We start from the raw sequence: 24,642 nt of genomic DNA on the forward strand, positions 1-24,642 counted from the left end.
TCAGGCTCCGCATCAAAAGCAGGGGTTGACGCTCCATCAACTGCCTGAAACATAGTACTTGCATTAGTGAGGATTACAATAGTGAAAACATAACGCACACCTGGGGTCGACAGCACAGGTACATATCAACGGCTAACCACGAATGAAACATTGTGTAGAACAATCAAACGACAAGAATTCCAGCTCTGATGATGACGCTGGATGGAGCTGTCAGTATCCATACCTCCTGCTGGTGAAGAACATCTAGAAATGTTGTAGATGTGGCGGACGCTTCACCATCTCCCTGAAAGACAGTACTTGCATTAGTATGGATAACACTAATTATAACTGAAAACAAACACCAGTGGACGATAACTAAGGTGTATATCAATTGGAAAGCACTAACCAAACATTCGGTAAAATAATTACACGATAGAATAAAACTATTACTTGACATGCATAAAACAATTCTGTAGCGGATTAGCTGATACGCGCTAGAAGTGGTTGATAACTGCGACCACGTCAAGGATGTAGAATGTTCTTGCTTCAGATTCAAGGGATAGTCAAGAAGTTGTAAAGGTAAATTAATGATTGATAAAGAAATGCCAATATTAAAAATAGCCATGTAAGGCGACAGAATACTTGAAAAATGCCCAATACAGCACAGTTCCCTGTTCCCATATATATACATTTCGTTTGTGGGTTATGAAATCGAAAAAGAATATATTGATAAATGTCATTATTCAAAAAGCTATACACTCATATCAATATCGAAATTATTACAAGGGATAGAACACCTACAATATTAATTAATCCATTCGGCTACCTACACACTACTGCAAGGCCTAAAGCTAAATCCGGACACTTGACTCACCAGTGGCGGTATGTGGACGAATAGAGTGGCAATAGCGTTTGCAAGCAATTTCCGTGTCATTAGCCGTTTATTCTTCTTTGTTACCCAAGATGTGGTGTACATGTCCAAGGAAAAGTGCCGGCTGCAGATGCGGTATCGATCACCCCTCTTGTCCTGTAAGACTTGTTGGACTCTACTTTCCAGCTCATCCAGTGGATATCCGCAATGTCTGACCCATTCTCTTATTCGATCAACAGTTTTCGGGAATACATGCATTGTAGTGCCTTCAGATTTCGCATGGGTCTTCGAAGGGCAACCGCTAATCGAACAGGCAGGCATTGTTGATAAATCTGAAAAGTAAATATCGACATTATTATACAATCTTCATGAATAAAGATTTGATACAAAAGTAAATTAATCATACAATGATCAATGCAAGGTTTGTTTTGGTCGCAGGAACTATACCAGTTCATTATGTGCGGCTTAGTATTTGCATAAATTGCAGAAATGTATAATTGATGTGACTGAAATCTGAACATGTGACTCGTCCCTTGGATGTTCTGTCTTGCACGAGAAGGAAACATGCTTACATTATAGACTGGACCCCCGAAGGATGCAATTCGATGACAATAGACAAAGATGAAAATAAATAGATCTATTGATAGCATAGCAATGGAAACTCAAGTCAATAGCAATGAGACCAATGAACATAGCACTATTGTGTACTCTACTCGCAAATAGATAGAAATGTAAAAATCTGCGAAATATGACTAGGATACATGGCCTTACCTTGACCAACAAACAGTTGGATTCAGCAAGCAGAGCAGTATGTTGCAGGAGAATAGGTGGGTGGCCACAGGTAGCACACTGATGGGTTTGCTCTAAGCGGTCACAGAAGTTCACGGATAGCACGACGACGAGCAAATTAGCGTAGATCTCAGTGGTTGCCAGGTAGCACGTTCAGGAGTTCACTTGCAAAGCACAAAGATGTTCTCATGAGACATATCAAGTGGTTTAAAAAGTATTAGAAACAGAGGTGTGTTTGTGAATGAATGACGTATGTATGTCGTGGTTTTAGGGGGGCGGCCTGCTTCAAGGGGAGGCCTGGCTGGAGACACGGGGTCTGAGGAGGCCATGTGACCGATGGCCCCTGGGCGTGGGATACCTTTTGAAGTGCACATGCTGTTTGGCACCTTGGCCGTTTGCGCCTGTGACAGCCCCCCAAGCCAGCGCTCATCCCCGGGTGTGAAACGCCTTTGATAGAGGGGGTGGGATGGATGGGCCTGGGGCGTGCAGATAAGGCACAGGAAGACTGCTGAATGGAGATACACTTATGTGGATTGCAGGGGGCGGCCTGCTTCAAGGGGAGGCCTGGCTGGAGACACGGGGTCTGAGGAGGCCATGTGACCGATGGCCCCTTGGCGTGGGATACCTTTTGAAGTGTACATGTAGTTTGGCACCTTGGCCGTTCGCGCCCCAGACAGCCCCACATGCCAGCGCTCATCCACGGGTGCGAACTGCCTTTGATAGTATATCGTTGCTTATCAATAACAAATGCCACATACCAGAGATTCTTGTGAGCACAGACCCACACTTCAACCGGTGTATTATAGTGGTCAAGACCCTTAACCTAAGGCCTGTATAATCCAATGGTAATTGTTAGTATAGATATGTGTGACTTTTATAGAGACATAACCTACTGAAAGACTTTGAACAAGTGTTATTTAGTGCATGCATTATCGAGAATATGTTATGTTAGCTTAGATAGATAGTGACCACCCTGCTTCACAGCGACCAGACCTTCACCCATTCGGAGCACAGATGTCCGACGTCCATCCTTGAATGGAGACACACTTGATTCATTTAAAAAATCGAAACAACCGTTGTTAAAATATATGTGGTGTTTTATTTTGTATCTTATTTTCATGACACAAAAATACAAGACTTTAAAGATTATACAGGTCAGGTTGCAGCACAGCGAGAGAAAATCCCCTGTACTGACCGCTGTCACTCGGGAACGTTTCTCTTATGGCACGAACGGCACAGGCGGGTATCACTCTTCGAACGCGGTGTCCAAGCCTCCTGTGGAGCCACCATGTAAAGGAACGATATGCCACCAGCCTGTACCACCTGTGAAAAGGAATGAAACAAACTGTTTTTAAAGGACCAAGATAAGTCTAATAAACGTTTGTTGTCGATGACAATTCTTGTAACTAATGGCATTCTGCACGGACAAATGCTATCTAGACAATGCACACTATTGAACGACTTTCATGCATTACTATGATATGAATATATAATTTTGGATATAGTAGAAGAACATGAAATAGGAGTGGCATGACAAGCAGAGTATACTTACTTGTTACTCGGATTACGAGGACGAACAGTTGCGTGAAGTTCGTGCATAAGCACCATCATTATTCTCAACACGGCCCGTGTGAGGCAGGCTGCCCTGAAGTCTGGCAGCTCGGTGATGCATTGCGGTCGTGGCTCGCCTTCCGAAATGTAGGCCAGGCATCCCGAGTTTTCTCGGCAGCAGCAGTTCTCGTCATCGGTTGGCATTAGCTTGCACCGATTGCATGTGCTCCAGGTGGAGACGCCGTCCATGCGACTAGGCCCAGGCTCTTCATCTGTTGAATCGTCCTCCCAACTGCCGTCCGAATCCCCATCGTTTTCGCGTGCTTCCCTTTCCAGTAGTTCCTCCTCTGTATACTCGGGCTCGTACATGTAGGGCATTATTGTAGCCATTGTGTGGTAAACAAAGTAAAATAATTTACCGAGATGGTACAGGTGTTCACACGGGCTACAAGCGGCGAGGGTAGCTGACCAGAGCACAGAAACAAGTCACAGAATAGTCAAAGTAACACAGAGAGAGGAATGGAATCGAAAATCTGCTGCTGTGTGTTGGGAAACGGTCTGTTTATACTTATTGAGGAAAGAGGCGTCCTGCCATTTCCATGGCGACACGTCATTAGCTGAGGCGCAGCGATTGTTGACACGAGACGTGCTTTAGCGTTGGGAAATGGGCGGTACGAGTCTGCTGATGACAGGCTCAGGGGCGGGGGGAATTGATTTAGTGCCGCAGAAGCAGGTCAGCCAGGGCGATGCGGCAAGTGATAGGATTATCACAAAATGGCGGCTCCCTGGTGCCTGTTTTCGCGTGCGTTTAATGGACGAAAACCTGGGTACGGTCCATAGGAAAGTTTTCTAAAATCGAGCCACTTAGGCTTAAAAAAACATGGCCGACCCGTAGGGACAATAAACATTTTTACTGGACCATGCCTTTAATACATGACAAGTTAGGATTGTCTTCACTCACATTGTTATAATTAACTTTAGGGCGTACCCGTTCTCTTTGACAACATACCATAACATGTACTGGCATTAATGATATTCCCATCCTAAGGGTAGATGAGTACTGCGTCTCATCCCATGAAGTCCTCCTGTTTCCCTGGGGCCCTACTCTTCCCAGGTGATCCTCCCGGCTAACACCACCCCCAGGGTCAGGAAGCATCTGCCTTCCCCTGGCCACCTGAGTGGAGACTTAAGGTAGGGTTTTCGTGAGGACTCCATAGGATTCATCACAGGTGAGTTTATCTTAAATGTATTTATGTATAATTTAGATTGTAGCTGCCTAATGGGCACCCTCCTCCCGTTCACCTACTTCAGTGTACATGCATATGGATGCACTCTCAGGGTTTGAAATTGAGATTGAATGAGCAGGATGTCGGGTATCATCCAGTAGGCAGGAGCTACCGCAGGGGAACTAGGAGATATCAGAGATGCTCCTTCAACTGTCTGTCCATTTTGTATGAACCATTGTGTTTAAATGTGTATTAGATGTGTTCTAATTCTTTTTTATTAACATTCTCAAATACTAAACGTTAATATCACATATACATGTTTGGAAGACACCAGTTCGCCATAGGAGCCAAATGTAGCTCCTGGTAGCTGTTGGTTTTAAGCTAACCAGGCTCTACTATGCTAGAAGCAGGAGCTAAATAGCTCCTAAATCCCCTCAATTTTGAACCCTGCACTTTTAATAAAACTGACCAGCCGCTTACTTTTCCTATCCTTTAGTATGCCTCCATCCGTGTGAAAGTTAGTAAACATTGAGCACACGTAGTTAGATATACACTAGTTGTTTAAAGTAGTGTGCGTTGGTGGTTTAATTAGATTTTTTGGTAATTGAAGGTGCGGGGGAGAAAAGAACAACCTTGACATCTTGGTTGAAAGACGAAATACACAAAAGAAGGGTTCCCTGTTAGGGAACTCCCGTCCCTTGCGCACTATCTATGGTCTGAATCAATCAGACGAATAAGTTGTGTGTGGCATAAAATGCCTAGGAAAGCAATCCTATGAATAGGGTAGCAGTTCTGACACGTAGCCACCTTTAAATAGAAATTAAAATTCTCAAAGTATTTACAACATAAGGTTATGACATTAGTAATTCCAATGACACTTTCATATTTCCACAAGATCATCGAATTTATTGTATGATTGGCCCAACGCGTTTCGAGTTTGAACTCTTCATCAGGGGCAAGAAGTTTTTAAAATATATCTACAAAAAACATTAAAGAAAGAATTTTACCTTAGTTACATTCATGCTAAAAACTGAGTTCAGTACATTGAAAATTAGTCTACATTTGCAGTCCTTCAATACTCGGTCACAAACGGCAATGTTTTAAAGCAAAAGTTATGCTAACCTTGTGGTCTGGTTTTTTCAAATTAATATTCATTAAGCGAGTGTTGCCAAACAAAATTTTTCATCAGGCAAGGGTATCTTTTATTTCACTGGAGTGCTGGTCTCTAAAAAGATATGCATATGTATATACTAAGTAATATGTCATTTCTAAATATCACGAAATAAGTGACTATGAAAAATATCCTACTAACGAGTAAGACTTTTGGAGAATCCTAATGGTGTTATAACTTCATCGCTAATTGATATTCAGTGGGCAAGTGTTGTCAAACAAAATTTTTCCTCGTGTGAAAGTATCTGGGTTTTAAAGGGGTACTGGCCTTCTAAAGAGATATACATATATACATGGTAAGTATTATATAGTTTTTAAATATCACATGTTAAGTGATTATGAGAAGATATCTTACCTACAATTAAGACTTCAGGGGACTACCAATGGTTTTATAACTTCATCTCGACCTGGTTTCTATCGGGAATTGTGGTCTGGAGAAATCGCCAGCATTCTCCTCAAGTAGGTCTGGGGAGTCAAAGGAAGGTTTTAGCTAGTTGTAAAAAGAGTGCGAGTGCGAAAAGAATTGCAAATGCTATAGAAAACCTACTTGTGATCTCTAAGAATACCGGGTTGATGTGGAGTCTTCCGTCTGTCAAGGATGACGAGGGATGACTGCTACTCTCTTAGTGAATTAGCCTCGTCTTATATTCCTGTTGATGTGATGAAGTCACTATGCGCATGCGTGAGTGACGTCATTGTCCTAACATTGTTAGTTAAGAAAATGTAGGTGCTATTTTTCAGTATTTTTGTGCAAATTGGTTGAGACCTAGTCTTAGGTCTATCATACTTTGCAGAGTGTAAGGAATGTTGATATAAGGGTCTAATGAGACCCATTGTGCTGAGTGTTTACGTCATTTTGTGCATGCGTGAGAAATGACGAAAATATAAAATGCTGCCTACAGCAGCACAGTGATTCTCATCCCATTATGGATATGGTTGGGGTATTGAGTGAGCATCTTAGGGAGCTCGAATGTGTGGATTACTGTCCTACTAGATAAAAAAGGGAGATGGGCCATTATGACGTCATTCCGCGCATGCACGGATGACGTCATTGTGGCTCTTTCTTGCCATTGTAAACAATTCAGACGTATGCGCAATATTTGTCGATTACATATTTGGGTCATGGTACTGTAATGATAGGTTGCATTACTAGAGGGCCTTAGATATACCAATGACTTTGAATTTGTGTATTTCTAGCTGCAGCAAGGTGAACTTGTATAACTTTGTGTTTGTGATCAAGATTCTGGTAGTATCAATGGGGTAAAAGAGAGTCTGAGACACTCAGGAGTGTTATGCTCCTACCCAGGGGAATCAATAGGTAATCAAAGTTCTGAAAAAAATGGAGCAGTTCGAGAAAAAGTTGTCTCAATTGTATGTTACACTGTGCCTGAATGTAAATAAGCACCATATAGAAATGGTTACTCAAAATGGCGTTGGTTGCCAGCAAGTTGTAAATAAAACTCATGTGCTTAGGGAAGATGGGTACGTTATGCCATTTGTATGTGGCGAGGAACTAAGCTCCTTATAGTATTAATCAGTTTCAAGCTATGTATGATAACGTAGATGGGTATCTGGTTAGGCCTTCCCATAGATTAAAAGGGAGAGACCGGATACATATGTTAAAATATGTAGCATGTGCTATCTGTCGTGTGCTGACTATAGACCACTATTCTAAGTTTTGCGGAACATCATATTGCGGTACCTTGGTCTTAGTAGTCTTGGGTAGGTGGATGTCAGGATCGAGGCAACTATTGGACAAGGGTATCATGGTCCTAGAGTGAACCGTAGTGGTTATCAAGGTGGATTACAGTTATCTCCATATTTCCTTGTGTTACCTTTTTGCGGTGAACGAAATGACAAACATCCATTGTCCTATTTGGTGTAAATCCTAATCAGAACTGTCCCATTATGGGTTCACAATCTGTGGAGGTGTGCTGTTTTAACCAATAACTGTAGAACTATGTTTTTGAGAAAAACAGGGAGTTTAACAATGTTTTTTATGAGTTCACATGAGACATTCACCTTAGGCTGATACTATCTGCTTCTATGAGCACGTAGTGTCTAATATCCCAAGAATCTAAGTTAGGGCTGTCCCCAAAGGAGTTCACAATCTGTCTTAATAAAGGTCAAATTAGTGACTGGTTAAACAACCCATTGACATAGTAATTCACAGGCCTTGTTCATATTATAAGAAAGGACCCAAGTAGTACTCTTCATTAATGCCTAGAGGTGTCATGGCATCTAGTCGATGGATCCAGAATAGTTTCCTCTGGGATAGGATTTAGTAGGTCTCCTCCCTGGGGAGTAAATGTATTACTTCTAGTATTACTACTCTCATTTGTGGAATGTTATGATGGTTATCTCTAAAGTACCTGTATATAGGTGATTTGATGTTACACGTCCTGATACTTGACTTGTGCTCAGTCCATCGGTCTTTAGCTCTTCTTGCTATCTTGCCCACATAGTATTTACCTCAAGGGCACCAGAGTTCGTATATAATGTTCTTAGTCTCATAGGTGACAGAATGTTGGAGTAAAATCTTCTTGCCAGTATTAGGGTGGCGTATGTGGTTTCCCTTGATTACACTTGAGCAGTGTTGGCAGTTTAGGCAGGCGAAGGTGCCGGATTTCTGTTTACTGTGATAGCTTTGAGATTGTCGTTTAGGTTTCTCGGCTTTCATGAGTTTGTCTCTAAAGTTGTTACCTCTTTTGTACGCAAGCATGGGAGGCTCAGGAAATAGTTGGTTGAGATTTGGGTCTGATCTAATGAGATCCCAGTTCTTGTGAATGATGCCTTTTATCTGATAGCTTTGACTAGAGTATCTTAATGTGTGGATGAGATTTCTGTTTTCCTTTTTTGTGTTGGAGCTCAGAAGTTCTTACCGACTTTGTGCCTCTGTTCTTAGAATTGCCTTACTGAGTATGTCTTGGGGGAAACCCCCATCAGTGAATCTGGACTTCATCTCTTCATATTCTTCCTGTAATTTCTCAGCATCGGATGTTATTCTTTTCAGCCTCAGAAGTTGACTGTATGGTAAATTTTCTTTTAGGTGTTTTGGGTGGAAGCTGCTGTAGTGCAAAGTGCTGTGGACATCTGTTGGTTTTCTGTACATTTTTGTGTTGAACCCTGTCTCTGTGAGTTAAGTTGGTGACATCCAAGAAATGAACTGTCGGTTTTCCAATGTCTATTGTGAATTTTATCCTTTCGTTACATCCGTTGAGATATTCCCATAATTTCAGTAATTCCTCCTCTGTACCTATCCAAATTCCAAAGGTGCTGTCAATATATCTTAGCCAACTTTTTAGCTGGTTTTCCAGGACATAGGTGTTTTCAAAGAATACATCAATATGTTGCCGTATGGAGGGGCGACTGATGAGCCCATCGAGGTACCTGATATCTGTAGGTAGTACTGGTTGTTGTACTGGAAATGGTTATTGTAGAGAATGATATTAATGAGCTGAATGGCAAATGTTTTGTGGATAGCAGTCTCTTCATGTTTTAGTAGAAGCCATTCAAATGCATCAACGCCCTCATTATGAGGGATGGAAGTGTAAACACGGCCGATGTCCATTGTGAACAGCAGAAAGTTTGAGTCTTCTAAGGTCAATTTATTGATGGTTTGAAGAAAATGAGTTGTATCTTTAAGGTAGGTCGGAGTCTTCAACAAGAGGTTGTAATTATGTGTCCAGATATATTGGTAGTGGTTGAAAAATGCTCTCTGTTCCGGCAACTATGGGCCTGAAGGGTGGGTCTGTGGTGTTCTTGTGTATCTTCGGTAGACCATAAAAAACGGGTGTGACTGGATATCTTTTTATAAAAAATTCACCGTTTTTTTCCGAAATACAATCCATTTCGCAGGCTTTTTCCACAACCACTTTGAAGATTTCTTTAATAGTTGAAATCAGATCAGTATCCAAAGTCAGGTAAGTTCTGCGATCAGCCAGTCATTTTAAACAGCCCTCATTGTAAAGGGAGGTGTCCATCAGTACTAGGGCTCCACCTTTGTCTGCTTGCTTAATGGTTAAACTGTTATCGTCCACCAGTTCTTTAAGTATTTTGAGTTGATGTTTTCTGACTTTTTTCCTGCGTGGTATATCGTATTTTAGACGTCTCGGGTCTTTTATGGTTTTAAGTTTAAATAGGTTGATCAAGGGGTGATTGACTTGTGGGTGAAAACCACTTTTGTTCTTCATCTCCAAAAACACTGAGACTTCTGTCTCATAGGTGGCATCCTCAAGGTTTTCGAAAAAGACCTTTAGTTCAATTTTTCGAACAAGCTTAAAGAGGTTAACCTAGTCTTCAAACAGACTGGTGGTGTTTGTGGGTATGAAGGATATTCAGAGGTTTAAGGTGTCTAATTGTGTTTTTGTGAGATGTTCGGATGAAATGTTGATTACTATTGGATCTTTCATTTGTTTTTCTGCAGGGGTTTTCCTTCCCCTAAAAAAGGCTGCAGTGGGATTATAGCTCTTGCTGTGGCACTAGGTTGTTCTGGCAATGTGTCTGTCGAAGGCGATGTAGTTGTGGTGTTTGCACTTGTTGTAGTTCGTTCCTCTGTCTCTCCACTGGTGATGTCGCTACTTTCTGTATTGTTGGTTGGAAGCTGTCTGGGTGGTTTGCCTCGGTCTGGTCTGTTGTTGCCATAGTATTCCTACCAGGTATAGACTATGTCACGCGCGTAATCAAGGGTGTCTCTACGTAATTTCCAGATTTTGCGTTGCTCAATGTCCCACTTATAACTGACCAGTTTGTTATTTGTGTCCTCTAAGCTGGTCTGTAGTTCTGTTCCAGTTTTTCATTTGGAGAGTTGTGTTGAGACTTCCTCGATTTCCTGGTTGATGCTTGCCAATGATTCTGCTAGTTCCATCCATGTCATGCCTCCATCCGTGTCATAACTTCACTCGATCTCTTTGCATTGTAGTTCAGGGAAGGCAAGAAACCTTCCCTTGTCACAGGGTTTCCCCCCATCCCTACTTCCCTTTCCCCCACACATAGTTTGAAATGCTTCTCTGTTCTGTTTTTTTGTTTTGTTGCAGGAGTACCTACTCCCTCAATCCATGATGATGTCCAACAACCTTTCCTAGAGGCCTCAGCCCAAGGGCTAGCCCCTGTCCAGTGACTTCTGTCATTATGGTTTGACGCACAAATGACAGTTCTCCTGTCACTCACTTTGTGCTATGATTCCTCCCCCCTTGCCCCGCCTAGGGCAGAGGAGAATCTGAGGAAATCTAAAAAAGGGGCTCCTCTCAGTTAGGGGCTCTGTTCATAGCATAAACGAATCTGCTCCCTTACACTACATAACCCCTTCACTGTCTCTCTTTCAGACATCCTCTTCTCTCTTGCCCTGTCACAAGTCCACAGTTGTTGCTCAATTACCCGTGCAATCACGTGGTCACCATGCTACAGTTACTCCCTTCCTGCTTTCATGAAGATCCTATGCCTCCACAGCAGTGCAAAGACACCCAACCAATAAACAATCAGCATTACATCATTTTAGGAACTATTGATCTAAAGCTTAACCCCCTAGATCCGAAGGAGCTTGTTCCCATCTACTGACCAGTTGAACAGGAAAACAGGCATTCTAAGTCTGATTAAATTATTTGGGGGCATAAAAGCACAGCAGCAGCTTGTATTTAATAACAGTTAAGGCAAACATGATCGATATCATCTTATGCCATCTGTAAGGAAGGCATGGTATTAAACAGTAAGACAGACACAAGTGACCACAGTTCAAGGGTGTTTATTAAACTTTAATTGGGTTTGAAAAACGCCTATCTAATCCTAAATCTAAAAATGGGAGCAAGCTATGGCCATCAAATAATAATAAAGCAGTTCTTATGGTGTCTTGTCAAAATAAAAGGGCCTTTGCTAATAAACCTATTGCCAATCCTTACTTCTAAATACAAATAGTGCGGGATACGTGTTCAAGAAATGATATGTTTGGATATTCAATCCATTGGCTTCCCTACCCCAAGGCGGCACACTCAAGCTTAACACAGTCTCTGGCGTCTTGGCCACGAGGTAACAGTTCTACACACAGGCATGAGGGCCTTCGGCCCAAGTCTGTCACTCAATGCCAGTCTCTTGTTGCAGAGGGCCTGATGTAGCAAACAAAACAAAAAAGTGCCTTTCTTCGTAGGATTTCACATGTACAAATTCTCAGGAGATTTTCTGTTCACCACGGGTCCCCCTCTGCCGGGCTCAGACCCACTTTAACACAAAACCTTTAATTGGTCTCCCTCTGCCTGGCTCACACCAAATTCGCATACTTTTCCAAATTCACATACTTTCCCAAACTTTCTCTATTTCATCATAATCAAAGACTTTCGGCTGTGAGCAGGATTTTGCTTGACCATCACAGGACCACTTCGATTCACATTTATCCGTTCTCTTTCACTTGGCCTCCCACCGCTGGGCTCGGACCAAATTTATCTACTGTTATTACTTCTCAGCTGGATACCTTACAGAGACCTTCGATTGAGGACCCATGCAGTGCTGGAATACTCTGTCAAAGGTGTTGTAGCTTGCTTTAAAGTTCAATCACTCATCAGCAGTTTTAACTTCACTTGTGTCTATTATCACACGTGTTTTAACAATGTTCATTCCATTGTTCTCCATACAATGTTGCTGCTTGCAACCTTGGCTTCAACACAGACCGGTCTGGTATCAGTCTCCCCAACTCACCGGCTGTATTGACTTCACTGATGCTGCTTTGTTCTTGGAGCCACGGACGGTACCATGGCGGCTGGCGATTCTCCCTGCTGTAATTACTGACGCGGGAGTGCCCCGTGTATCTCCGACACGCAATGCAGGATTCTTCAGCCTGGTTTCCCGGTCTTACACTTTATATTCTCAAGGTCTCTGGAAAGTTATGGTCGATGTCGAAAAGGTCAAGGGAATTTCCCTCCTTGCAAACCCCTTCGGTTTTGCTGCCTTTCCCCTCTTGCTCAGCTACCGTCTCAAAACTGCCGTTTCCTCATGTGCTTTGCCTTGCTTAGAGTGTGTTTTCCTGCTCCGCCTTTTATCCGTGTGGGGAAGTGTAATGTAAGTCAGGTGTGAGTGATTGTCGATAATTGCCTGACCATAGTATTGGGACATTTCATGTACACGGCTTGGGTGTTAGTCTGTTTTCCCTTATAGCGGGCTGTCCGTGAGAAAGTGTTTGTGTTGTAAAAGTGGGGGAGCAGGGGGCCGTAGAGTTCCTAAATATCCTACCGGGGAGGATGGTGTAATGGTGTTACAGGGAAGGGGATACCGCGTCTCACCATCCGGTATCACACCCCCAATCCCTGAAGACCCCTCACCCAGGTGATCCTCCCGCATTGGTTCACCCCAGGAACTGGATCCAAAAGCGATGGCCGTGTCCTTGCCACCTGGATGACCGATCCCACGGGACTAGTGGGTGGGACACATTCTGGTTTCTCACACATCCTAGCTTTACAATTTTTGTTTTCCAACTGCTTGCTTTGGACCTTCATTAAGAAACAATGTTTTAGAGTCATTTCTCCAGTTTGATATTGGGCACATCGTGCTTTAACAATTGCCAATCTCCAGTCCCAATATCTGTATATGTATGGAATTAATAGAAAATCACAATTGGACTTTTGTATTTTTCACCTACCGTCAAGTATTATTATTATTACTAATATCCGTTAATGATATTATTCTACCTGGAGGCCGGGCTGGAAGAAACTCTAGCCTATACTTGTGTCACTATTAGCACAACTGGGAGGTGGCAGCCCTATCTACAAGCACTATGGGGCAATAGAGGAATGGTTGGTTTGGAATGAATGACTGCCAATCAGTTTTGCAACATAAACCGTCTTATTTTAATTGTTGTCGCATTGGGACACTTCCTACCATTGCAAAACGAGTTTAGTTATTGTTCCTTTTCTCACTTGAAAATTAACTCTTATTAACAATCCTCTTTGTCAGGATTCACCTTGTCATACTCAGCGTCCTCCTTTATAGACAGAAGTTGTATATATTCCCATAGTCATTAGACCGGTTCAGAGATATTTTGTAACGGTTGTTTTAGAATTGAGAAGTTCTCCTATACGTGAAGGTGTTTAAAATGTTAATGTGATCTATGTTGGTAAAGCCTATGCATTTGCATTTTTTAGGAGGTGTGCATGCTTCTAAAAGACCCAATCGACGCAAGAGTTAAGCAGTTTGTGGAAGCTCCAAAATGTAATGGCCAGCAGAAGCACAAGGAATTTACACATTGCAATCCGTTGTTTCTCAGAGGTAAGGGGCTGTTGACTTCTTTTTTGTTTTATTATACTTTTTAACACTTCTAGAAAATCAACAATTCATAATAAATGAAGTTACAAAACCCAATTATTCTTTCAGTATATGAACAATGTTGCAACTTGATGTACATCTCTAACCCAGTATTCTAATCTAACAGAAGACAAATAGGGACAAAACAAACATTTACTGATCCCTTGATTCCATAGCACAACCGCAAATTTAACAAGAACTCCCTCTGCCTGTTTCTTCGCTCCCCGTAACTATTATGGTCCTGTTTCCTAATGTATAACTCTGTTACAGGCTCCATCCATTCTCCGTTCTGTTCTAGTCTCAGTGGAATGAGATGGATGGGCAGGATATGCGTTTATGGAGTGAAGCTGTTTCTGAAGAACTTGTAGTTAGGAAAAGCTACTAATGTTGCATTAAGGAGGTTAATGTGCATATGGTGTATGTTATTCTAGCATGAAGATGTCTCAAAACACATGCTGCCATTTCCTTCTTGTAGCTGTTAACAAAGCTTTCGACTTGTGCGCCAGAACCATTCTCCTCACAACCCAACATCACTTTAACCACCGATCTTGGGAGATTGCGTGCTGCCTCATCCCTTTGGGGAATTCGGAACAGTCTCAGAACTCATGTTTTTCCTGCTGCGTTAGAACATTGGTAGATTGTTTGTGAATGCTGCTCATTTCAGTCCATTACCATATTTTTTGTCGGTTGAGTAGCAAAAATGATTCGGAACAAAACATGTCTCAACGTTCAAAACGCCTATCTGGGGGTCACCTTTGTACTGTAACTTCAGAGACTTTAGTTTGACTAACTTGCCCTTTTAGAATATGGTCAGTGACACCCAACGGTAGCCTAGTAACAACTTTCAGCACGTTACCATGTCCTGTGTGGGTGGAAAAATGTGATGAGACATAAACAAATACAAACACACAAAAGCCAGAGCCCCCTTTTTGGGCTGTAACTTGATAACCTCTAGGCTTGCTGACTGGTGTTTGTTTATTTGATAAGGCGCAACCCAAAACCCTCAGGTAGCTAGGCACGAACATTAGAAGTATACTTAAAAGCTTAGTTACAGGGTAGCTAAGTACATACATACAGCAGTGAACATGGTTACTAACACATAGTTCGAGGGGATTGGTTCCTCCAACGTATTCCATATCTATGACAGGTAATCACCACAGCTGTGCTGCTTCAGCAAATTTTTGGCATCTGCGTCCTGCGTCGATGACGTCCATATGCTGTCCTCGAGGGCCTCCGGCGAGCCGACGTCACCGGATGTTATAAGTAGTTACGTTTTTTCCGCAAACATGTTCACTTCGGAGATCTCAGCGCGCCTCCGTTATTCTGAGTTTCTATCGGTTCTTCGAACTTGGTTTGTGAAGATTGTATCATGTCTTCCTCTTCTTCCATCCTGCGGTCAGGTTTCAAGAAGTATCGGACTGCGGTTCCAAGATGTCGCTGACGGACCAGCACAACGCCTGCCTCTGCTGCCTTGGGGAGGACCACGCTACGGACGATTGTGACGAATGCCAGACGCTCACGTCGAAAGCCTTGCGGGAGCGGAAGAAGCAGCTTTCGGTAGGTAGGGCTTCAAAACCCCGTAAACCTAGGTCCACTGGACTTTCCACCGACGATTCGAGGGGCGACTCTCCGCTTCGTCTGTGTAAATACAGGGGTTCTCGGTCCCGCAGTGGTTCCCGCCATTCCTCTGTCTCGTCGAGGCACTCATGGAAGCGCCGTCACCAGTCGCCTTCCCCGTCCTCGTCTGAGGACTCTGCCCGACGACGGGTTGCTTGTCCTGGCAAGCATTCTACTCCTGCGGAATGGGAGGCATTTCGCAAGGAGGTGATGATTTTTGAATCACAGGGCTCTGGTCCGTCCGTGCCTTCGAGAGAAGCCGGCCGTGACCGTGCTAAAGCCACCACTCGCACGCCTTCGGGCTCGGGTGGTCGGCTCGATCATCGAAAACCTTCGAGGTCTCGATCGGACAAGGTTGATCGCTCTAGCCGTGCCCGCTCCAGGTCCCGGGCCTCGACGCCCTCGAGACCGTCGAGCCTGTGAGGTCTTCTTCGAAGAAGTCGACGCCATCGGCACCATGTCCGTCAAGAGGTTCACTCGAGGCTCCGGCTCCGAGTAAACCATCAGCGCTGAGGCCGTCGAAGGACACTCTCGGGGCACCGCCCTCGAGGACTGTGTCGAAGCCGTCGGCGCCACGCTCGACGTCGACGCCGATTCCATCGACGCCCTCGACACCTTTCGAGGATGCTTTGTCGGAGGTACCCCGTGGAAGGGTGGAAACCCCGAAAAAGGCTCTGGCCAAGTCCAAAAATGTGTTTGTCTCTTTTCCTGTGCCCCCATTCCAGCCTCTGGATTATATTTCTGAGGTGGAAGAAGGGTCTGAGGAAGGTTTGGTTCCTGATGAGGTACCTGACGAAATATTGTCTGGTCATAGCCAGATTGAAGACCTGCGTCAGTCATTGCACGATGCCAGTGGTCTGGACACCTCTCCGGAGGTGGAGTTTGGTAGGCCTGAGCCTGGCACGCACGCCGAGTCTTCATACCGGCGGCTTATGTCAAGGTTGTCGGAGTACTTGGGGTGGACTGCGCCCCCAGTGGATTTTCTGCAGGATGACCTGACAGATATCCTGGACTTTGGTCCACCAATTGACCCGGTTCTGCCATTCCATATGGCCTTGCAAAGAAGGGTGGCGATGGCTTGGACTGCTCTGGAGAGTCTTCCGGCAGTGGGAAAGTAATTGCCGAAAGAATACCGCCCAGCCAGTGGCGACCCCGGCTACTTGTCCGTGCACCCTACTCCAGAGAGTTTGGTGGTGCAGGCGGCTAAGGCACCGGCTAAACAGGCATTCTACCCTACCATCCCTCCTGATAGGGACGACAAACGCGTTGATGGTTGGGCGAAGAAAGTATTTTCTTCAGGGGGTATGGCTTTGAAAGCAGTCAACTCCGTGTGTACTTTAGCAAGTTTCACTGCTACTGTGTGGAATTGTGTTTCCTTAGCGGCTGAACATATTCCCGAAAGGAAGGAACATGATGGCTTTCTTGCCCTTGTACAGGATGGCAAGGATGCCATGTGTGAATCCGTTCAATCGGGTCTGGACGTGGCAGACTGTGTCAGCTGGTCCATGGCGGCGAGCACCGTGATGCGCAGATTTGCGTGGTTGCGGAAGTCGGGGTTTGCTCCGGATGTACAAGCCTGATTTCTCAACATGCCCGTTGATGGTGACCATCTTTTTGGCAGCAAGACTGACGAGAGCCTTGAGAGGTTGCAGACCTCGAAGGCTGCAGCAAAGTCGTTGAGCGCTGCAGTTAGCCAACCTCCGCCTTTTCGTCCTAGGGGACAGCAATGGAGGAGAGGTTCCTTTCAATATTACTCAACCTTTGGTAGATCGAGGGGAGCTGCAAGTCAAAGAGGCCAACGTAGGAGTACCAGAGGTGGAAAACAGGTTACTCGAGGTGCCAAGGCCGCTCAAGCAGTTGCCTCTTTGCCCTCAGACACTGCTGCAGCCGCTTCAGCTCAGTCATGAGGCCATGTCCCATGGTTCGCCGGTTGGGGGAAGGCTGGCGCAGCATCTTGTAGAATGGTGTGCCATTACTTCAGATGTGTGGGTTCTGGAGATCTTAGCCCACGGCTACTGTCTTCCTTTCCGGCAGAGGCCTCACGACAATCCACCAGGGAATCTCTCTTTGAAGAGTCCGGATCTGCTCCTTGCGCAGGAGATCAAATCCCTGCTGGAGAAAGGCACCATAGAACTGGTGCCTGTAGCAGAGAGGAACAAGGGATGGTATTCCCTTTATTTTTTGATTCCGAAGAAAGACGGGGGATTGAGACCCATCATGGACTTGCGTGGTTTGAACAAGCTCCTCAGCAAGGACAAGTTCAAGATGGTTACTCTCTCTCAAGTCCTCCAGGCCCTTCAACTTCAGGACTGGTTGGTGTCTCTCGACCTCAAGGACGCTTATTTTCATGTGCCGATTCATCCCAAGCACAAGAAGTACCTGAGGTTCACGGTTGGCGACTCGCACTTTCAGTTTTGGGTCCTGCCGGTCGGATTGACCTCCACCCGGAGGGTCTTCACCAAGCTCATGGTGGTGGTGGCAGCGTATCTCAGGAAAGGGGGGATTCACGTCTACCCCTACCTGGACGATTGGTTGATCACGGCGTGCTCTCCCGAGCAAGTCCTGGATCATCTGTCCGTCACCTGCCACTCCCTACACAGGCTGGGCTTCTCCCTCAACTTAAAGAAGTCCCACTTGACGCCAACACAGTGGCTCCAGTACATCGGAGCAGTGCTCGACACATCCCTGGGGCAGTGTTTCCCTCCCCAGGTGCGGGCTCATCACATTCTGCAGATGGTGCACAAGTTTCAACATGCCCGGATTCTCCCGGCGTTCGAGTTCTTGAGGTTGCTCGGCATCATGGCATCCTGCATTCTTCTGGTGCCAGAGGCCCGACTGCGGATGAGATCTCTGCAGTGGGCTCTCAAGATGCAGTGGTAACAGTCCTCCGGCAGGATGTCTGACCCCGTTCCGGTGCCGCCCTCGGTCGCACAGGACCTTATGTGGTGGGCCCTCGAAGGCAATCTGTTGAAGGGGGCTCCATTCTGGCTACCCTGGCCGGAGGTGACGATCGTGACGGACGCATTCCCGCACGGGATGGAGAGCTCATGCCAACGAGTTGACAGTCAGCGGTCGTTTGTGTCTGTCGAAGTCCAGACTCCATATCAATCTGTTGGAGCTGAAGGCCGTCAGGCTTGCCCTGAAAGCTTTTCTGCCGACTGTGCGAGGGAAGAATGTCCTGATTCTGACGGACAACACAGTGGCCATGCACTACCTCACCAAAAAGGGGTGGGGGGGCATGGTCACTTCCTCTGGGCAGGGAGGCGATGCAGCTCTGGTTCTGGGCCATCCAGTAGGAAATTTCGATCTCGCCAGTTCATCTGGCCGGAGACGAAAACGAGTAGGCACAGCACGATCTCTCACAAGTGGAAGCTGGCTCAGGAGATTCTCTTGGATATCTTCGCCCTTTGGGGGACCCCACAAGTGGATCTCTTCACCACCAGTGTCAACCGGAAGTCCGAAAGGTTCTGCTCACGGGAATTTCCTCCAAGAGGAGCCTTAGGAGACGCGTTCGTGGTGGAGTGGTCCTTCCCACTGCTGTACGTGTTTCCTCCAGTCCCCATCATTCCGCAAGTGCTGCGAAAGTTACGGAGGTTCGGTTCCCGGATGATCCTCATTGCTCCGGCATGGGCCCGGAGAACGTGGTACCCGGACCTTCTCGACTTGTCCATCTGCCCTCCACGTCGGAACATCCCATCGAAAGAACGTTACCAGGTAAGAAAGTAACTTGTTCTTTGCAGTGATACCAATGGTCACGTATGGATATTCTCAAAGAAATGCAGTTACGTGGTACAATAAAGCATATACAGTTGAAGGGGCAGTAAAAGGCTCAGTTGGAAGTAGAGAAGTCGACAAGATTAGACATCATTAGACCATATCCAGGTGAAGACTTTACGTCTAAATCTGGAGTAGGGTTGGTCTGATCTGAGATCTAAGGGGAGTCCATTCCAGGATTGAGCGGCTATGACCACAAAGCTAGAGCCTCCGGCTGTAGTTCTTTAAATCTTGGAACCTCTAGGGTGTAGGCGTTGGAAGATCTCATGGGTCGGTTAGTGGTTCTCTTATTTATTCTTTCTGCCAGGTATGGTGGTGCTATGTTATTTAGGCATTTGGACGTGAGAGAGTGTGTTTCGAAGAGGATCCGGTCCTTAATCTTAAACCAATGGACATCTCTTCTAAATGCATAGATGTGTTCTCTGTTTGGAATATTTAGAGCTGCTCTAAGGGCATTGGTTTGGAGTCTTGTCCATGATGTATTTATTGGATCCCGCGTACAGTGCATTACAGTAATCCAGTCTAGTCTAGATAATATAAGTGCATTGCCTAAGGTTATAGGGCTGCTTTCAGAGAGAAATGGTCTGCAGGTTCGGATCAGTTTGCAAGTATATGCTGTATGCTGTTGATGATGCTAGTGAATTGACTTGCTTCTTGAGGGTAAGTGCAGAGTCAAGATAGAAGCCAAGGGTTTTAAATGCAGGCATCACATTGAAGATATTATTGTCAATGTTGAATGAGGTATAGATAGGGTTAAGTTTTTTGATGACCGTCTCTGTACCTAGGATCAGTAGCTCTGTTTTGTCGTCATTCAGGCATACGCCATGGGATGCCATCCATGCCTGAATGAGGAGGTATATCTTATTTACTAAGGCCGAGCCCTCCAGGTAGTTGCCCGAAAGGGGAATGAGGATTTGCGTGTCATCTGCATAGTTGGTATAGGTGACACCCAATCTGTCCAACTTGTCCAACAGAGGCTTAGTAAAGATGTTATACATAGTGGGAGATACGCATGATCCCTGAGGTATGCCACAGAAGACTTGTATGGGATCAGCAGCTGCTGAGGGGGAGAAGACTCTCATTGTAGGGTTAGCTAGGAAAGACTGAACCCAGGTTATGGCATCACTTGAGAAATGGGCAGCTGACCTAAGGTGGTTACATAATACTGCATGATCCACCAGGTCAAAGGCTGCAGATACGTCAAGGAGGAGTAGCATAGCTGATTTCCCATTGTCCTTCAATTCGTCACTTTGGGTCTTAAGGTCAATCAAGGCTGTTTCTGTGCCATGGAGAGTGCGGAAGCCAGACTGACGTGATCCTAATAGGTGGTTGGCTTCTAGGTAGTCCTGTATTTGTAGGTAAGATACTCTGTCAATAATTTTAAGTAAGAAAGGGACAGTGGTGATGGGTCTGTAATTAGTCGTGATAGAAGAGTCTAACATTTGTTTTTTAAGTAATGGGAGCACCCAGGATTGTTTAAGGTTATTGGGCACTAGGTTAGTCTTGAAGGAGGCGTTGATGAGCTTCGATATGAATGGGGCTATGTCTCTAGCTACATCGTTTATGATTTGGGCTGGGCAGTTGTCTCCTTTGCAGTTAGAAGGTTTAAGTGAGAGTATGATTTTTTTCTGTTTCGACAATAGAAATGTTCTTGAAGTTAAAGGGTAAGGTGGTACTATCCTGTGTGATTAAAGGTGGTTGCTGCTGAGGTGAGGGCTCCGCAGGTAAGAGCAGAGAGGCTTTCTTTTTGGCTATTTTAATTTGGAGGGAGGTGATTTTATTCGATAGAGCATTTTGTATGTCGGTACACCAAGGTTTGTCCTTAGGGGTGTTATCAACCTGTGGTATTTGTGATTCCATTTCATGAAGAATGGAGAATAGTTCCTTGGTGTCCGATCTTGCCTTGGAAATTCTATTATTGAATGTATTTTTTTGTGCTAATTATTTCATTCTTGTATAGTTTGGAAAGGTTAGTTAACTTCGCTTTATTCTCCTCGGTGGGCGAGTGGCACCAGATTGATTGAAGCTTTCCTTTTTTTGAGTCCTTAATTCTTTCAGTTGGGGTGTAAACCAGGCATTAAGGTGAGATTTCTGTCTACCTTTACGGAGTTTGATAGGTGCAATAGTGTCTAGTGCCTTAGCCATGGTACTATTAAAGACCTCCACTAGTAGGGTAGGGTGTGTGTTGTTGGCTAAGTTAAGAGCGGGGAGAAGATGTGGAAGTAATTTTCCCGCAGTTATAATCTTTTTACTTCTAGTAGGGGGTGGTGGTGCCATAACTATCATTTTGGGGCGGGTGAGGTCAAGAGAGCCAGTGAAGGTGATTAGATAGTGGTCAGTCCAGGATTGCGGGGTGATGTTGGTAATAGTAGTAGTGCAATTCAGGTTGGCAACCCAATCTAGGATCCTTCCTTTGATATGGGTTGGGGTGGTGACTTTTTGTGCCAGCCCATAGTCCTTCAGAAGTGCAGCCGTTGATTGTGCATGTTTGTCATCATTGTCATGAAAGCCAAGATTGAAGTCTCCCAGCAGTAAGATTTGGGCATAGTGTTTAGTGTTGTTAGCTAGGGGACAGGTTAGGTCGTCCTCGAAGGTTCCTAGTGGTCCAGGCAGTCTGTAGACCACATGGATTGTGAGGGTATGGTTATTGGAGAGGTAAAGTTTGGCTGTGAGTATCTCACAGGATTGGTACGATTGGGTAGTAGCAAGTCTAATAGGTAAGTTGGTTTTGTGGATAATGGCTAGGCCACCGCCTCTGGCATTTGGTCTGTCAGCTCTAAGTATCTGGTAGCCATCCAGTACAGCTATCATAAGGGAGCGGCCTGCGGCCTCGTGGAGCCAAGTTTCAGTTATGGCAAGCAGGCCTAGGTTCTCATTAGTTAGGGTGTCAGCGATATCGGCAGCGTGAGCCACCATAGATCTGTCGTGGGTGTCAAGGAAAACTCCTGACTGGGCAGTGTGTTGTGGGAGCAAGAAAGCTATGGTTCAGAAGCTTTGCAAACTGTTTTCCGTTTAAGCCATTTCTGCAGCATCAAGTCAACCTTCGACAGTCAGTAGTCGATCTTTACCCATTTCTCTCTGTCGAACAGGCCTAAACCAAATGGTGGGATTGAGCTTGCTTCCAGAGGGAGAGAGCAGGGTTTGCTTATAGGGATACACAGTAAACAATTGCGTCCCAAGTTCCAAAACATGCAAGGCTGTGATTTACCGATCCACACTGCACCACGGCTGAGTAGTTGAAGGAGTTCAGAAAACCCAAACATGAAACACTACAATTCAGTGAAGTGTAGCATGGACAACATTGGCCACCTTGCCTGCATGTATACCAGCAAAAGAAAATGCAATAAATGGCCGTCGCCGACCGCCCTTTTTCCAGTCTTCTGGTTGTTGTCATTGCCAGCTTTATCATCTGGATGTCGCACAATCCACAATTTGTGCGACATCCAGCTGATAAAGCTGGCAATGACAACAGGCCTTTGCTCCAAAATTGTGTAGGTGCATGTTTCTCACCAGTGTGGTGGTGGAACTGATTGATCAGGCTACTGCATGGAAAATATCAAATACCGGGGTGAACAAGAGAGCCTGGATTGGCCTGTGCTGTACCCCTGCACCCATCTGCCTTCCAGCATATTGGCACAAAAACAGAAGTGTAGCAATGCCCAAGTGCCTAAGAAAAGAAGACAGACAAACAGTGTGCAGATGGAACTACTGTGAAAGACTGGCATGCTCACCATACAATTCTCAACTCTTGTGAAGACTGCATATGAAACTTCATCATGCGTCAATATACCATAACAGATTCTGGAACGACAATGACACCCAACACAAGATTAGGCAGTGCTTTGTAAAAATAGGATGTTAGGAATTCAGGTTATGAAAGCAATTTATAGGTTTAAATGTATTGTTCTACTACAGCGGGAACAATTTCAAGTTGCAAGCTACTCGCCAGTCATAAACCTGCCATCACAATTCTATACATTGCAGGCAGAACACCATTATTTACTCACTAAGAGTCCATGATCACTAGCCGGTGGCTAGTGGTGTGTGCACAGTTTAAACCCTGCTGTCCTAGATTATAGTACTTTTTTTAAAAGGTATAATAATATTTCTGATGTTTGTTAATCTGCTTAGAATCACATGCTGTGCATAGGTCCGACATCCAGTGGTCACTGCGGAGTATTGCATTTTGTTTTTCGTAGTCGAAAAGGGGACGTCGACAAGGCGTGTCTGTAACACTATCCCTATAGTGACGTGCGTTGTACCCACAATCCCTCACGCGTCGAGGTCCCTCAGATTGTTTTTTTCCGCCCAGCTTCTGGTCGCCTTACGCGGAGCTCCTAGAGAGACATTGCAAAATACTTACTACGGACCTCGGTCCTTAATTATACTTATTATATTGTTAAAGATCCCTCCACTCGACGTTAGCTGTGAAGCTGTTTCTCCGCCGAGCAAGTTTTCGACGGAGGGGAAGAGACGGAGGGGATCCTTCGGCGCTGCCGAACACGTGGCCTGGCCTCGCCGGCCAACATACAGTAGGGAGAGTGGGGGTTCGAACTTTTATCTTCTCTTTGAGAATGTCTTTCTTTCTCCCCTATCTTTCCCTTGGGGTTATCACCAGTTATTATTGCCTCAGCTATGGAGAGGACACCTTTTAAGTTTTGCCCGCGCTGTAGGGGCAAATACACTTGGAAGGATAAACACAAGCTCTGTAATCGTTGCTTGCCCCTCGATCATAAGGAGGACAGCTGCGCGGCCTGTAAGCTCTTGAAACAAAGAACTCTTAAAGAACGGAAAGTTAAGAGGTGGGCGGACTACGCTATGTCGAAGTCCGTTTCCTCACCCGCCGCCGCTGTTACAGAAAGTGACGAGGAGGGTGATAACTCGACGTCCGTTACGGAAGTCATTAACCCCCAGAAGGAGCGCTCGCGCTCCTCGACGTCCGTCCCCGGCCCCGACGGGCTCGGCTCACGCCCTGCTTATGGGGATGAACACCCCGGCGACAAGGACGCACATAGACCCCATAGGCCTAAGCACACAACCCACGGCTCTTCTTCGTCGAAGACGAAGGATCCATCAGCGCCGAAGGGGACGCAGGGCACTCCGGCGTCTACCTCAGACCGTAAGGGTCTCAAGCCCCACCCGCAAACGCAGCCGCGACCAGCGATTGGGCTTTCATCAAACACGGGCACTACCTCAAAATCATCCGACGTAACGCTCCATAGAGCGGCCGTCGAGGAACAACGCGTAACGCAGGCAACGTCGACACCAGAGCCCTCGTCTGACGAACTCGTTGTCGAGAGCCTGGCGAGAATTGTTTCCGAAGACAAACGTAAGCGGACGACGAAACAGACGTCGAATACCGCACAAAAAGCAATAGAAACG

General features: G+C 45.4%; 1 protein-coding gene across 3 annotated transcripts in view; it reads left to right on the forward strand.

Annotated features, from left to right (window-relative positions):
• SLX4IP (SLX4 interacting protein) overlaps nt 1-24,642 on the forward strand; it is a 1,704,175-nt gene that overhangs the window by 468,136 nt on the left and 1,211,397 nt on the right. For all 3 annotated transcript variants that reach the window (XM_069608327.1, XM_069608325.1, XM_069608326.1), the window contains exon 4: nt 13,710-13,833. In XM_069608327.1, coding sequence (XP_069464428.1) covers nt 13,710-13,833 — 124 coding nt within the window. The remainder of the gene's footprint in view (nt 1-13,709; nt 13,834-24,642) is intronic.

Source organism: Ambystoma mexicanum, chromosome 4q (assembly GCF_040938575.1).
Source record: "Ambystoma mexicanum isolate Mex_15411 chromosome 4q, UKY_AmexF1_1, whole genome shotgun sequence".
Classification (NCBI taxonomy): domain Eukaryota; kingdom Metazoa; phylum Chordata; class Amphibia; order Caudata; family Ambystomatidae; genus Ambystoma; species Ambystoma mexicanum.